Source organism: Muscardinus avellanarius (genome assembly GCF_963383645.1).
Source record: "Muscardinus avellanarius genome assembly, chromosome: 8".
NCBI classification, from domain to species: Eukaryota; Metazoa; Chordata; class Mammalia; order Rodentia; family Gliridae; genus Muscardinus; species Muscardinus avellanarius.
In genome coordinates this window covers 27,764,088-27,780,167 of record NC_137794.1, presented here as the reverse complement: position 1 = coordinate 27,780,167, position 16,080 = coordinate 27,764,088, and the positions used below count along the sequence as shown (strand labels likewise).

General features: G+C 36.3%; 1 protein-coding gene across 41 annotated transcripts in view; it reads right to left on the bottom strand.

The window, feature by feature from the left end:
* LOC308265769 (regulating synaptic membrane exocytosis protein 1) overlaps positions 1-16,080 on the bottom strand; it is a gene marked incomplete at both ends in the record, with an annotated part of 229,736 nt that overhangs the window by 5,863 nt on the left and 207,793 nt on the right. For all 41 annotated transcript variants that reach the window (XM_080699656.1, XM_080699636.1, XM_080699659.1 and 38 more), the window contains 2 exons: positions 6,335-6,447; positions 8,467-8,605. In XM_080699656.1, coding sequence (XP_080555782.1) covers positions 6,335-6,447; positions 8,467-8,605 — 252 coding nt within the window. The remainder of the gene's footprint in view (positions 1-6,334; positions 6,448-8,466; positions 8,606-16,080) is intronic.

Sequence of the window (16,080 nt, the reverse complement as noted above, 5' to 3'; positions counted from 1 at the left end):
GTCTGTGATTCATAGTTTTTTTTTTTATTTTTTTTGTGGTACTGGCGTTCCTGGAAGCCCTTCTACCTCCGGTATACACTCCCATGGGCTACACTCCCAGACCTATTTTTTAACATTTTTATGTGGAAACAGAGTCTCTTAAGCCAGTGAGGCTGGCTCCGAACCAGCGCGATCCTCCTGTCTCCGCCTCCCAAGTGAGGGGATTACAAGCGTGCGCCACCATGCCCAGCATTCATAGGTATTTTTTTGTGGGGGAGTATGGTACTGCGGATTGAACATAGAGGTATTATACCTCCAAGCTACACCCCTAGACCTATTTTATTTTACATTTTTGAAACAGAGTCTCGCTAAGTTGCAGAGGGCCTTGCTAAGTTGCTGAGGCTGGCCACGAAACTGAGGTCCTCCTGTCTCAGGCTCCAAAGTACTGGGATTTATTGGTATGTGCCACCAATGCCTGGCTTTATACGAACTTTTGAAAGCATGCTTGATGTTTGTTTTCAATTGGGAAAAAACTCAATTATCCCACCCCCCAATACCAGGAATGGAACCCAGGGGCATTCTACCTCTGAGCTACACTCCTAGCCCTATTTTGATGTCTTTTTATTTTTGAAACAGGGTCTCACTGAGTTGTGGAGGGCCTCCCTAAGTAGCTGAGGCTGCCCGTGAACTGCGATCATCTGGTCTCTGCCTCCTGAATGCTGGGTTTACAAGTGTGCACCACCACGCCTGGCAATTATTTAATTTTTAAATGTGCCTCGTTCTTGTATTTTTCTTGTGTAGAACACTAGTGATTCATATATTTGATCTCATTTCTTCCTCCCTCTCACTTAATTTCTCATTCATATTCTCCATTCTTCTGCATCCCTGATTAATTTTGGATACTTTCTTACAGCTTGTCTTCTGGTTAGTTTTCTCCCCAGTTCTGCCTAATCTACTTGTAATTCATCTATTCAATTCTTATATTTAGTTGTTTTTTCAATTCTAGAGTTTTTACTGTGTTCTTTTAGTGATTTTCACTTTCTAGTGTAATTCTCAATCTTGGTGTTTTTAGTTCTTTGAAATTTTAAATATAATTTTTTTTAGTCTAAATATTTAGCTCCAATATGTTGGGTCACTTAAGGTTTGTTTCTATGTATGTTGTTTCTTTTTTTATATATTTTTTATTTTGGCGGGTCTGGAAATGGAGCCCAGTGGCATTTGCTTCTTTATTAAAATATTTCTTCCTTTGTTATGTGCCTGGTTATTTGTGCTAAATGTCCAAAAATTGTATTGACTTTGATGTTTGTGAATGTATGTGAGGCGTCTGAGTTTCAGATCACTTTACCCAGTATCAAGGACCTAGGTGATCAAAGCCCTGGCTCCTACACAGCCCCATCTACTTTTAGCTTACTGTGAATATTTCACAGTAGAGATCTTAGTCAAGAAAAAGGACAGATCAGCAAACTAACTCAAACACATGACCTACCAGCTCTCATAAGAAAAAAAAAAAAGATATGCTCAGCTTCTCAGTTGTTCTGCAGAAAACAGAAACAGACAATCCCTACACTGGAAGCGTAGCTGTGAACGTACATGAGGCTCATCACCAGGGCACCCATCTTTCCCGGCCACCTGGCCTTCAATCAGACATTAAGCTATTTTCAGTAGGGGGTTGGTATGAATGATCTACCTCACCACTGGTGTAACCAAATTCCCCATAATCTTTTTTTCCAAGCTCTTTATTGTATACATTCTTAAGTTTATATTTGTAGCTGGCAAATTGTAACATACAGCTGTTCGTTGTTTCTTCAGTATCATTTAAGCCTTTTATGGTTGAAAATAACCTATTTCATATATTGTGATTACATTTAGAAGAAGATTTAGTTTTGTCATCTTATTATCTTTTTAAAATGTTTTCCTCTTGCTTATTTATATCTTGTTGTATAAGTAGAAATTTATTTTGTCTATCTCTTTACTAGTATAGAATTTAAATACATTATTAATATTATTTGAGAGGCTGTTAAATATTTAACATGTGGAATCTCATTTTTATATTTTTACCAAAATCTAAAATTAGTGTTCTTACTTACTCTCAAATGAGATAAGATCTTTAAGAACTCCTAAACTCTCACTAGATTTTTTTTGTGTGGGGGTGTCTGGGGATGGAACCCAGGGGCATTCGACTTCCAAGCTACACCCCCTGCCCTATTTTTTATTCTTTATTTTGAAACCGGGTCTCACTGAGTTGCAGAGGGCCTCACTAAGTAGCTGAGGCTGTCCGTGAACCGCGATCCCCTGGTCTCAGCCTCCTAAATGCTGGGATTACAAGTGTGCGCCACCACGCCCGGCTTCTCACTAGATTTTTTTTTTTTTATAAGTGTGTAAGTTCTTTATTTTTTTTATTTTTTTTTAGCTTGTCTTATATTACTTTTCCCTGACTTTTTATTAACATACACTCAAAACCTTGGAGGTTGTTAAGTAAAGACAGTTATTAATTACTTAAATCGACTGACCAAATTCCTTCCATATCCTTATCATTGCTCCTTGTATTCTTTTCTTCTGGGGGGGCAGGGTACCAGGGATTAAACCCAGAAATATCCTCCTACCTCTCAGCTACAACCCCAGCCCATTTTACTTTTTATCTTGAGGCGATCTCACAAGGTTGCTAAGGCTGGCCTGGAACCTGCTGCCCTCCTCGCTCATTCTCCCAAGTGCTGAGATCACGGATGTGTGTCACTAAAGCCAGTTGTATTCCATTCTTTTAATTTCTTCTTGCTGAACTACATCTTTCAGTTAAGAGCAGTAAACACCGAGTCTTCCCGTATGTCTCTATTCCATTTTTACTCTTGAATAAGTTTGTCTTAAAATAGAATTTTAGGTTGGTACTCTTCTATAGCAGTTTGAGAATCATTTCTTTTTAAATCTTTTTTTTTTTTTTTTGCATTGCTCAATAATAAGAGCTGATGGTTTACTGTCTTTCTTTACTAGGCAATTTTCTTTTTCTTCCTCATAACTTGAGATGAGGCCCTAAAACTTGTTTAATAAGTACCTCTTCATTGTTTTGTATGTATTGTTTAGTTTACCACCACTCAGTATGTGCTTTCAGTCTCTCAAATTTCATGTTTTACTTAAGTGGTTTGACTACTATTATTTTTTTATTTTGAAAAATTGTCTATTTTCTCTGTAGTCTCCTCTTAGCCTAAGTTTGAACTTTTTCATTTATTCTTCCTTTATCTCAAAGTTTTATTTGACAATAAAATTTTGGACAGGCATGTTTGTGGTGAGTCTCTCTGGTCTTCCTTGAATCTCATTAATTCTATCTACAGCCTTCTTCAACAGTGTACTGTTTAGCTCAGGAACTGAGTTCTAAATCTGAATCTTATTTTCATTATCCTATTTATTTGTTTATTTGGGTACTGGGGATGGAACTCAGGAGCATCCTACCTCTGAGCTATACCCCCAGCCCTATTTTTTATTCTCTATATTTTGAAACAGGGTCTCACTGAGTTGCAAAGGGCCTCACTAGGTAGCTGAGGCTGTCCGTGAACCTGGATCCTCCTGTTTCGGCCTCCCAAATTCTGGGATTACAATCGTGTGCCACTACGCCTGGCTCTCCCATTTATTTTTAAAAACTATGTTTATTTTTGTTTAATAGCCTCCTTGTCTGTCCTTTTTTCTCTGTATTACATATATTTCATCTCTGAAAATGCAATATGTAATTATTTCTAAGTTATGTATATTTGAACCATCTTCACTTGATGTGAATGCTCTTTATTTGCCAAATCATTTGACCCACTTCACTATTATACACTTTTATCAGTTTCATAATTCTGTTTTAGATTTCAGCTCCTAGAGATCTCATTTTTTCCTCTTAATATTTTTAAGATTCTATTAATCACACATGCATAGAGTTTAAAGGGCCAAACTGTTAAGATCTGTCATTAGGCCAGGAATGGTAGCTCATGGCTGTAATCCCAGTACAGGAAGGTTGTGACAGGCAGATCACAATTTTAAGGCCAATTTTAGCAACTTAGTGAGACCCTGTCTCAAAATAAAAAATAAAATAGGGCTGGGGGTATAGTTTTGAGGTAGAGCCCCAGCCCCAATTCAATCCCCAGTACCACAAAGAAGGTCCATCATTAAAATAAACAATGGAATAAACTGATGCCTACTGCCTCTCTTCACTTCTCTCCTTCCAGAAGTCACTGCTTTCAAAATTTTCAATATTTTTATCTGATTGTTTTTCATTTTTGGCATTTTCTTCACTGCTTCTTGACACTATACTTAAAGTATTTTTTCTTTTTTTTCAGTTTTAGAGATTATAGAATTCCAATTTTAATCTTTTTTACTGCCCTCCACCCCATCATACAATTCATCATCCAGGTTCTCCCCATAGTCACATCAGTATTATGATTATATAAGCTTATTTATAGCTGTATGAACTGCAATACTAAGGTTACTTCTCATTTCTTGGACAGACCTTCCTTTTCCCTATACTTAATAAGTGTTTTAGAAAGGCATTTGTTCACATTTTTATGAGCAAATCATTGATCCAAACCCTTATCCTCTCCTTATTGTTTACTTCTTTGATACAAGCCAAACACATTAGGTCCCCTACAGATTTTACCTTGTGAACTATGCAATGGTATGATTTGCACCAATTGGATTCAAATATTGCTACAATTGCTATCATTACTTCTTGCACTATTATGCTGGATATCCCATAAGCTTCTCCCTCCTGTAAGAAGCATTTATTTATTGGATCTCTTCTTTTTTTTTTTTTGGTTCACAATTTAAAATTTCATTTATGTCATTTTTGTTGAAGTGAATCCCCCAGTAGTTTTCTGAATGGTGCTGGATACAAAGAAAATAATTTAAGACCTTGCTTGTCCAAGTATAAGACTGTCATTAGTATAAAGAGTCTCAAACTTATTTGATAATTTGGCTGGCTATTATTCTCTAGGGTAAAAATCAGTTGTTGCTCAGAAATTCAAAGGTAATGCCTAATAGTTTTATGGATTCTAGTTTAATATGAATCTAATTTTAGTCTTTTTTGTACTGGGGATCAAACCCAGGGCATTGTACTTGCAAAGCAAGTGCTTTTCCGCTGAGCTACATCTCAGCTCATAATCTGATTTTTAGTCGTTTTGTGCAGAATTAAGCTTTCTCTTAGGAAAATCCTTAGTGTTACAAAATTCTATGACACTTTATTTTTTCTGTTAATCTATTTGCATCCATTTTGCAGGCTATGCTAATGGTCCTTTCAGGCTGAAATCTCAGGTAGTCCAGGGAAATATTTGTTGCAAATGCTACATATAATTTTCAATGTATGATCTTTTTAAAAAACTTAATTTAGGATACATTCTGCTAGTACCGGTTAGAACATCCCTTATACAAAATGCTTGGGACCAGCAGTGTTTCAGATTTCATATGTATTAAGATTTTGAAATATCTGCACACACACACACTTGCATCCTGACTGCAGCCTGTCATATGATGTCAGGGATAGCACTTTCCTACTGTGGCATCATGTCAGAACAAAGTTTCAGATATTGGGGCATGTCAGATTTGGGATTTTCAGATTTGGGATGCTACATCTGGAGAAGTTTGTAATTCTCTTTGGTTTGATACTTTGCAAGTTCTTTACCATTCCAAGATTACAAAAATCATTGTTTTCTAATACTTTAAAGTTTCTCCATTCTCTCTTCCTTTTTTATAATTGAGTTTAAAATATTCTATATTTTTGTAAGTTGTGAAGTAGGGAGGCAATTCACTAACTTTTTCACACAAACAGTATGCCAACATCTTTTTCTGAATAGTCCATCTTTTCAGTTTCATGCGTGAAATGCCACCTTTATCTACATTATATCTATTGGAGACTCTCTGTCTTGATAGGATTTTATGGTAATTCAGATATTTATGGCAAATCATACTTATCTTAAATAATTTCTCAAATAAGGAAAATATACTAAAAATTAGAGTAGTATGTATGTACGTGTGTGTGTGTGTGTGTGTGTGTGTGTGTGTGTGTGTAATACTAGATATTGAACCCAGATGCATTCTACCTCTGAGATAGACCACCCACCATATTTTATTTTTTATTCTGAAACAATGTCTCACTAAGTTGCAGAGAGTTTCACTAAGTTTCTGAGTCTGGCTAGAATCTGTGACCCTCCTATCTGAGCCTCCCAAGTACTGGGATTACAAGCGCATGCCACCATACCTGGATAATAGTTATTTTTTGTACTTAGCAGCCCCTTATCTAAAATGATTTTTTCTAATTTGCCTTACAATCACACCATTTTAAATGATCTTGTCAACCAAGAATCATTAACTTTACTGAACAAAATGATCTCACCCATTGCAGGGGTGGCAAGGGTTTGGCGGCCAACAAGCTGGGCTGGTCCCAATCCATCAAGGAAATCACTGAATTGACTATCAGCTCCTAGTCGCACTCCAGGAAATAGTAAGCTGTTAGCAAAAGAACAATAGAACAAAACAAAAAAAAGAAAATTAAGTCTACCACAATTCCTTTTTTTTTTCAGTGCTAGGTATTGAACTTTAGACCTTGAGTATGCTAAGCAAGAGATCTACAACTTTTTGGTTTGACCAATTCTGACCATGAAAGATAAATATTTCTTAGACAATTTGTTTACTTATTGATCACCTGCACTGCCTGTGAGCCAAGCATATGAGGCTCAACACTGATGGAGAAAAGGTCTAAACTCTCAATTTAAGACCTGATTCAGGAGAGCTCAGTTACAACTTTTAATATGTGAAGTGTTCTAGATGCTTATAAAACAAAATCCACCTTCCTATATATATGTATTGCTGACATAACATATATGATGCAAATTGTAATATCATCAACCTTACAAAGATAATTAATGAGCATTAAGTAACATGAATGCACTGTTTGAATGAAGACATTTCTTTAGGGCTTTATTGTTCTCATTGTGCTTTCACACGTGAATTCACTACAACCCAGAGACCTGCACAACGTACACATTATCATACCATTCACAGAGTAAGAACCAAGCACTGCGTGAGTATTTGCCATTGTCAGCATGATCCACATTATGATGTGAGATTATAGTGCACCAATGAAAAATGCAAAATAAAAGTAATATAAAAATAAATGTTTGGTAGAATTCACCACCTTAAAAATAAATCTATGAGAGATTTTGGTTTATCCATGATAGTGATGAATTTTTTTACTTTTTGTATCAGAAAATAATATCCCATTTTTCATTTGCACATTCTTTTTACTAATTCATCAAACTTTGGTATCTTATGAGCAAATTTATCTAAATAACTCTCACACATGCTTATTTTTTGTTCTTTATACCTTACTGAGAACAAGCATACTGGTTATTTGATTAAATAAATAAGGACCAACTAGTTTCAGGAATGGAGAAGAGCATCATAATATTCACAATTTTATTTCACCTTTTAAGCAATAGAGAAAAATGCCAGCAAAGGAAAAATAAATATTGGATGAGAATATGCATGATTTAAATGTAATAGATGAATGTCTATGAAAAATTTGTACATGGTCAATCTCCATGTGTCTTACTCACTGTAGCATAATAATTGTTTATTTGTAAGATGCACTACCTAAATAAAAGTTCAGTTTTACTAGGAAAATTCTTAAATACAAGAAAATACATATTTTATGTAATAGACATATAAAATGGTTAAAAACACATAAGGCAAAAAATCTAATTATATTTTTCAGAATTAACTGATTTCAAAATAAAAACTTTTCTACAAGAAAGATAATGAGGTAGAGAGAGCCTGGATTTTTTTTTTTACCCATAATACAAAAATTGCTTAGCAAGGTTTAAAAACAGGAAAATGTAAATTGCTTATATGCATGAGAACACTAGGTTTGCAACAACTAGAATCTGAAAAAGTATGGAGAAAAGAAGGAAAATCAGAAATCAGTTCCTCACTTCTGATTTTAATTCAGATTTAGTGACAAAGTCAGACTGAGTTTCCCACTTGAAAGAATCCATTAAATATTTTATTTCTATTCCACACCTGATCAGTGAAGGACTGTTCTGAGCTTTACTAGATGATGGAAATCTGATTGTTCATATTAATAATTAGCATTTTTATGCCTTTGATAGGTTTGAGTGAAGAGGTGCAGAGATGTGTTTATGGATACTTTTAAGAGGTTCGGCTGGTTTAAAATGGATGGTTGAAATAATGCTATGAATGCATACAAAATTACCAATTTCAATCTTAAAGACATGGAAGGGTGGGGGTCCCAGTATGGAGGGCATCAAGAGTTGTGTGCATGTATTTTTCTGACATTCTGTCCTCGAATATGATGTGAAATCACAATATACTGAACTAAAATAAAAAGTAGATGGTTGAACTCTGGTTACATAAAGAAGTAGCACAGTAACATCTGGGGCTTCGCTGCTTTGCCAGCTGCCACACAGGCCCTTCCTAAGGCCGTGCCCACGTGCCCACACCACTTACTTCCCCTCGGAGCTGTAGCTGTTGATGCTGCCATCCGTGGACTCTCGGCTCGGCTGTCTCACCATCTTCCTCATTTCTGCTGCCATTCCTGTTTCTGTGCTTCTCTGAATGGTGCTTTTCAACTTCTTGTGGCCTGACTCTAACAGAAGAGAGTAAAAGAAACCCTCAGTTCTACTGAGATTGCTTCCCCTGATTATCAATTGGTTCAAAAAATACAATGGTTAATTTTCATCATAATTTACAATTCAGTCAGAAAAGCAGTGGCTTAAGAGAACAATTTGCTTCACTGAATCCCTCTATCAAAGTGTGCTTTGGTGAGGAGCTGCACAGCAGAAGGCACACTGGAGGGACCCAAATTGCAATGAAACGAGTTCATTGCCGCTGGCAGCTTCAGTGAAGAACTGGATTTGGCACCAAACTGTTATGTGGAAAGATAATACTGAGCAATGTCGCTCAATAGGTTTCCCCCAATTTGTAATTCTCTAAATGTGTGGAATACACCCAAAGGACCAGATCTTGCCTTTTATATGTAAGAAATATTTGCAGGTTTAAAAAATAACACAGTGTTGCTGCCTATGTTATGTATTAATCATGCATTAATATCCTCATAAAGAGAAGCAGCTGTGCTTCATTTGATGACTTTTCCCAACACTTTAATGTATACTATTGTACCTGAGTCAACACAGGTAACCTAAATAGGCAGAAGTGTCTTCCTCATTCTAAGGCAACATATTCCTATGGCCTTTTGATACAGATGCAGACTCTGTTTGACAGTTTTGGGATGTGACTCTCCATTTGCAATGTGAATTATACTAGCTGATCATATTCATTTCAGAATAATTTCCTTGAACCCCTCGGTAAAATAAACTAACTGGCATTCTATTTGTAGCTTGTAAATGAAACTCTGAAACCTTTATTTGATTATATGTATGGGCATTATAAATAGGTAAGACAAATTGAGACTTTTTTCCATTTATACATCCTATAAGGACTTTGGGTTAGCTTTATTTTTGTGTAGTATCATGTAATGACCACTAACAACATATGAAAAATATACATATATAATTATACAAATACATAAACTTTGTCATTCCTCACAAATCCTCTGTGAAGTAGGCACTTAAGCCCACCCTTAGATAAACCATATGGAAGACAGCATTTCTTTTTCTGATTTTTCACTGTAATCCTTTTGTAAATTGTCTAACCAAATATGTAACAGATTCAATGTTGATGATACTCATATAGTCTTCTGATTTATTATTTTTTCATTTTATTGTTCTTAACTCTTATTGCTATTGTTTACAAAGCCAATATATTATAAAATATTCAAATATTATAGAATTATAGAATTAACATTGAATATTTAGTATCCATAAAAAACTGATTTTTGATAATTTAGGGACTTTTTTTCTTTGTACCTATGCATGTTTATGATTGATCCACATTCTCCTTTTTTCATCTTTTTTCACTGTTTTTTTCTCCTCACCTTTTTGTGCTGGAACCTCCACCCTTACAAGACTTTTATATACAGGAGGGCCTGAGGGGCTCTGCATTTATACATTTGTAGTTTTTTCTGTACTCGATCCCTAAGTGATCCTAGCCAGGGCTTTTAGATCTCCCAAATAACATATCTCCATCCCTACCTTTCTATCAATGCCAGTTATTAATCCAATTACCTACTATCCCCATTTAGAAATCTAATAGACATTCCAGTATCCAGTATTTGAATCAGAACTCTCTTTCCCAATCCCAACACCACCTAAAGACAAATTCCTTCATTGTCTGAATGGTACTCAATCCATGGACTCATTCTCAGTTTTCTTTGTAACACACTCCATGCTCAATCCATCAGCCAATCCTCTTGCTTTTGAACTCAAAATGCATCACAAATATATTCACTCTTCCTTCTCTCTACTGCTTCAGTCCCACTTCAAGCCACAATTATCACTCAACCACACAAATGCCACATGCAGCAAACTGGCTTCATTGCTTCTCTTTTTTCTCAGAAAATTCTCTACAATAGTCATGGTGATTCAAAAGATACAAATCTTAATATGTCACTCTTTTGCTCAATACCTTAATAGGTTTCATCATTAAGATTAAGATGATTTCCGGTTGTCATCATGGTCCATCAAATGCTATATAATCTGTCCCCATGCCTTCAGGTTTCACCTTCCTTGTTCTCCATGCACACTGTCTTCCTTGCCTGTCCTTGAGGATTCCAAATGTGATTTTCAGGCCCTTATTACTTACTGTCCCTTCTGTTCTTGCTCTGCTCCCTACTTTATTCAGCTCACTGCTCGAAGGTTGCTTCCTCAAAGGCTTTTTCTGGTCCTCATCACTCGTCCTCCCTTGGCTATGCTTTATTTTTCTTTATAGCACTGCTTTATCTGCCATTAAACCTTCACCTGTGTGTTGTATGGTTTCCCATTAGAATTTAATTTCCAAGAGGGCAAGTAAACCGTGAATATTGCTCACTGTTACCCCAGTACCTACGACAGTGGTTATAAACTTGATAATGGGATCATTCCACACACTCAAGTGTGCAATATTTCATTCCCTCAATATGACATGAATACTTCTATAGTTACTATTTTTAAGGATTGCACTCCTCTATTATATGGCTATGTAGCTTCAAAATTAAATCACTTTTTTGTTGATGGCATTTGGATGTTTCTATTAATGACAAGAGAGATTTACAGAATAAATACCTCAAAGTTGAAATGCTAGTGAGAGAGTAGGAATCTTATCTGGGGTTTCTTACTGCCCTTTAGAGCAATATATTGCTCTAAAAATGTCCTTCAGAGAATTTATTCTTCTACTAATATTCATATTAGTGTCACAATTTTCCCACCTAAGACTCAGGAATAATCTTTTTTTCTCCTTTTTTTATCTCTGTCTCGCTCTCCTGATTCATCCTTGTATAGCATGCATACTTATTGGCAGGGGCTCCATTTATGGCCACTTTTAATGTAGTTTATTTTGGTGTTTATTCATTTTTCTACTATCCCTCTTTTTCTATATAGTTCATTTAAGAATTCAGTGGTAGGGAAACATTTCACCCATATATCTATATTGGTTACAGTTCACTTGAGGGACACAGAAAATCTTTTGTGAATATAGATTGAATATCCCAAATTCAATATTTCAAAACCTTAAATGCTCCAAAATCCCAAAGGGTTTGAGTGCTTACATGATACCACCAGTGGAAAATTGCACACCTGCCCTCCTGTGATGGGTTGCAATAAAAATTCAGGTATACAGAAAATACTGTATAAAATTACCTTCAATTTAATGTGTATATGGTGTATATGAAGCATAAGTGAATTTTGTGTTTACACTTGTGTTCCATCTCCAAGACTATCTCATATATATGAAAATATTTCAAAATGTATATATGTACATATATATTCACACAAACACATACATATACTATACACACATACCGAAATGCTTTGGATTACAAGCATTTCAAATGAGGGATGTTTAAACTCTATTATGAAAGCACTGATCCTATTCAAATTACAAGTGTTCACCAAAGGCAATACAACCAGGGTGGAAGATCAATTCTAATGAAAATAATGAGGACAGTAGCTGGAAATATAAGGTGATGCCCTATATCTAAATGGTGAGGTGATGCTACAGACTGGAAGAGAAACAGTTAAGAGGATCAGCAGTATGGAGATTCAGATTCCAGTGTTCGTTCATTCACGGTTCCATCCATCCATCCATCCATCCATCCATCCATCCATCCATCCAACAATTATTTACAAGGCACCTGCTATTTGCCATGCACTGTTTTGAATACTGGAGATATATTAATGAGAGACAAATTTTCTGCTGTCCTGGAGCGTACATTCTAGTGTGTATGTACAAGAAAGGCAATTAACAAGCCGGGCATGGTGGACCACTGGGAGGCTGAGATGGGAGGATCATGTTTGCGGCCAGCCTCAGCTACTTAGTGAGGCACTTTGCAACTCAGTGAGACCCTGCTTCAAAATAAAGAATAAAAAAATAGGGCTGGGGATGTAGCTCGGATGTAGAATTCCCCTGGGTTCCATCCCTAGTACTGCAAAAGACAAAAACAAATAAAAAAAGAAAGAAAGGAAATGAACAAAGATGTTTACTCTTGGTGGTAGGAAGTGCTGGGGAAAACATACTAAGCAGCAGAAAGAGGACGGCATGTGACAGGGTAGAGCAGCAATGGTTTCATTTACAGAGGAGTCAGGGTGTCAGTGTGGAGTGTGGAGGAAGTGAAGACACGCCAGGAGGGAGAGGAAAGCAGTGCATGGCAGGACGGTCCTGGCGGGGAAGGTGGAGGCTGGGTGCACTGGTGACGAGGAGTGGTGGTGGCCTTGCAGCAGCAGAAAGGTCCCAGCTTCCTCTCCAGTTTTCCTGATTCTGATGCTGATGCTGGCCCAGAGACTCTGTCGCCAAAGGTCTCAGAGCTGTGTGGATGGATGCTGGTCCAGATGACCATGGAGTGTACAGTGTCAACACCTGACCTCTCTTGGGTTTCCTAACACAGGTTTCATATGGTCAATGAATAAGAAGAGCAACTTTAAAAATGAATGATTTTCTATGTTTTTTCTAAAATGCTCAAGCTAGGGAGTATTAGGGATACCAGAAGGACTCTAGACAAACCTCAGCAAAGACAGAAAAAGGGTAGGGAAAGAAGAAGGCTGAGGGTTATTAATAGAAAAGCTACATTCAAATATGTATATATATGTGGATCTAACATTGTCAACCTGGACACTTAGTGTTGGGAAGGAGGGAAAAGGGGAAGTGGGGGAGGGCACCAAGTACTGTGTAAATATATGCCATTGTCAATGTGGTCCACATTATGATATGAGATTATATTCACCAATAAAAAATAAAAAATAGATAATTAATAAAATAAATAAAATCCTTCCCAAGCTGTAAGCAACAAATTTCTTTTCTTTATAAATTAAAAAATAGAATAAAAGTGAGTGATTTTGATTAATTTGTTCTTATTTTTTAAGTTGCAATCACCCTTTTTTGGGGTGTACCAAAATTCTTAGAGTGGGTTTAAGCCTTGATGCGTTCCAAAGTGTTCATGCTATACACTCTGAGTAAAATACCATTTGAGAGGCCAGTTTACAAAACTACCTTTCATACTTACCTAGTTTTGTTAATCTGAATAATACCTTTTTAATTTTAGAGTTTTTGTTTCAGTTCTTCTGGTGGAAGATGGCAGATGATCTGATTGTCTTACTCATATTACTGCGTGTTCAATAAAGAGAGCTTGAATGGACTAAGCAACACCAAGGTCCACGTAGAGGCTGAATAAACAGTTCCAGCTCTGAATCTGTCTTGTTTAAATTCATAAAGGCTCTAATTTCAACTTGAAATGTGAAGGTTGGAAGGATTATCCCGCCACAGTTGTTTTATATTCATGGAAAGTATCAATTTAGAGGAATATAATTCATGCAACAAATCCATTCAGTAATAATTCTCAATCTCTTCTAGATGCTGGGGATACAGCCATGATCCAACAGAGAAAAAGCCCTGCACTAGTGGAGATTCCACTCTAGTGGGAGTCAACAGAAAGAGCAGAATTAAAAACTGACTTTCTGAATCTCCGTCTTGTGACCACCCCGCTACATCACAGTTTAGGAGCACAATGTCTGGTCCAATTTGTTGTACAAATAAAAAGATGATTTGGCTATACAGATACTTTCATGTATTCATATATATACTGACAAGTTGACTTGTAAAACTTTGTTAAAGTCACATATAATTTATATATGCAAAAATGTAAATATTTCCATCTGCCACTACATGCTGTAATTATCACATACCATGTATATAATATTTTAATGTAATGTACTGAAACATCAGTAATTAGGAAATACTGTCTTTGATGTTACCACCATAGTAACTGTAGTAATTATTTGTGTCAACTAAAAAAATCATTAATCTTATGAAGACATGACATCTACTATTAAATTATGACATGAAACCTTTGATTCGAAACTGCTATCCCAAGTATTCTACAAGGAACAAAAATGTTAAAAACGAGTGCATTTCCATATTTTATAGTCAAAATACATGAACAAATTAATAAAAACCATATAGATCTATATTTTTGGTGGTACCATGGCTTGAACTCAGGGTCTCACATTTGCTAGGCAAGCGTTCTATTACTGAGCTACATTCCCAGACCTCCATAATGTTTGGGAGAAATATTTTACCTATGTTGTGGAAAATCAAAGTTTCTCACAAAGAATGTCGCAAAGGGTGTCACATCTACATATGAGCTCTTTCTCTCTTTGCATATGTGGAGACATATGTTATATTTGGAAGTACTCCAGTAGCTTGTTAGTTGACTTTTTCAAACTCTATAATATAACCTACATAATTTTGATGGTAGAAATATAATCTTAAAAGGAGAGGACAAGGCATACAACACATGTAAATCTACATCAAGGCCATGAGGAGATCACTCCTAGAGATAAACAGATAATATGTAAATATAGAGATCATCGGATAGATAGATAGATGGATAGGATTATGAACATGCAGATGCAATTTAATTTATAGTTTCTAAATGCAATGACCTAGGAAATTAAAAGAGCAAAATTAATGGAAGCCTGAAATAAGTCCATCTTTAGTGGTCTTGAAGAAAATCAAGATTGGTAAAAAACCTGAAAGAAGGACCTTTCAAGTAGGTAAATGCTACAGTGCAGAAATCAGCAGTGTCTCAAGAAGTCAGAAAAGACTTAGTTTTCATAAGAAAAAGAAGTGATGATGACACTTGGTGTCATGAGATCACTACATTGAGAGGAAAATTCAGTGAAGGAGGAGAGTTAGGAGCCCGGAAGGAATGGCCAGTCAAAAGAGTAAGTAGAGACAGCTCTTAGGATTATTTTGGGGAAAGTCTGTTATGATTCAAAGGCAGTATTTGGGAGGTCACAGTGTATTGAGAGATTGTCTACTTTTCAGGCTGTGGGATGGTGCAGCTTGTTTCTATGTACATGAATAGTGAAAACACATGATTAAGTCTAATACTCTTGGTTGGAAGATGTCTAAAGAAAAATAAGCTGGGCGTGGTAGCGCACGCTTGTAATTCCTGCATTCAGGAGGCTGAGAGGAGGATCTCGGTTCGCGGACAGCCTCAGCTACTTAGTGAGGCCCTCTGCAACTCAGTGAGACCTGGTTTCAAAATAAAGAATAAAGAATAAAATATAGGATAGGGTGTGTAGCTCAGAGGTTGAATACCCCTGGGTTCTATCCCCAGACCCACAAAATATATAATAATAATATCAGGTAAGTAAGTCATTTCCTAATTAGAGCAGTCTCTAATGCCCGAATGATTAGCCAATACCATCAACAGACTGGAATAATTAATAAATTAGTAACAACTCATTGATTAAATAACTTGGGTCCAAAAGATAAATACAGTAATGTCCAACTGATTAACAAAGGAGAGAACAAGTGTAACCGTCTGCTTATCCTGAAATAACAGGGAGAGGAAGCGAGGGGAAGTGAGTCCTGAGATTGTTGCTGGCAGAGCCACTTGAGGGGCAGTGATCGCGAGGTGAGAAACACTGAGCTGCTTCTTTTGTTCCTGAAAGTGACCCTGAAGTTTAT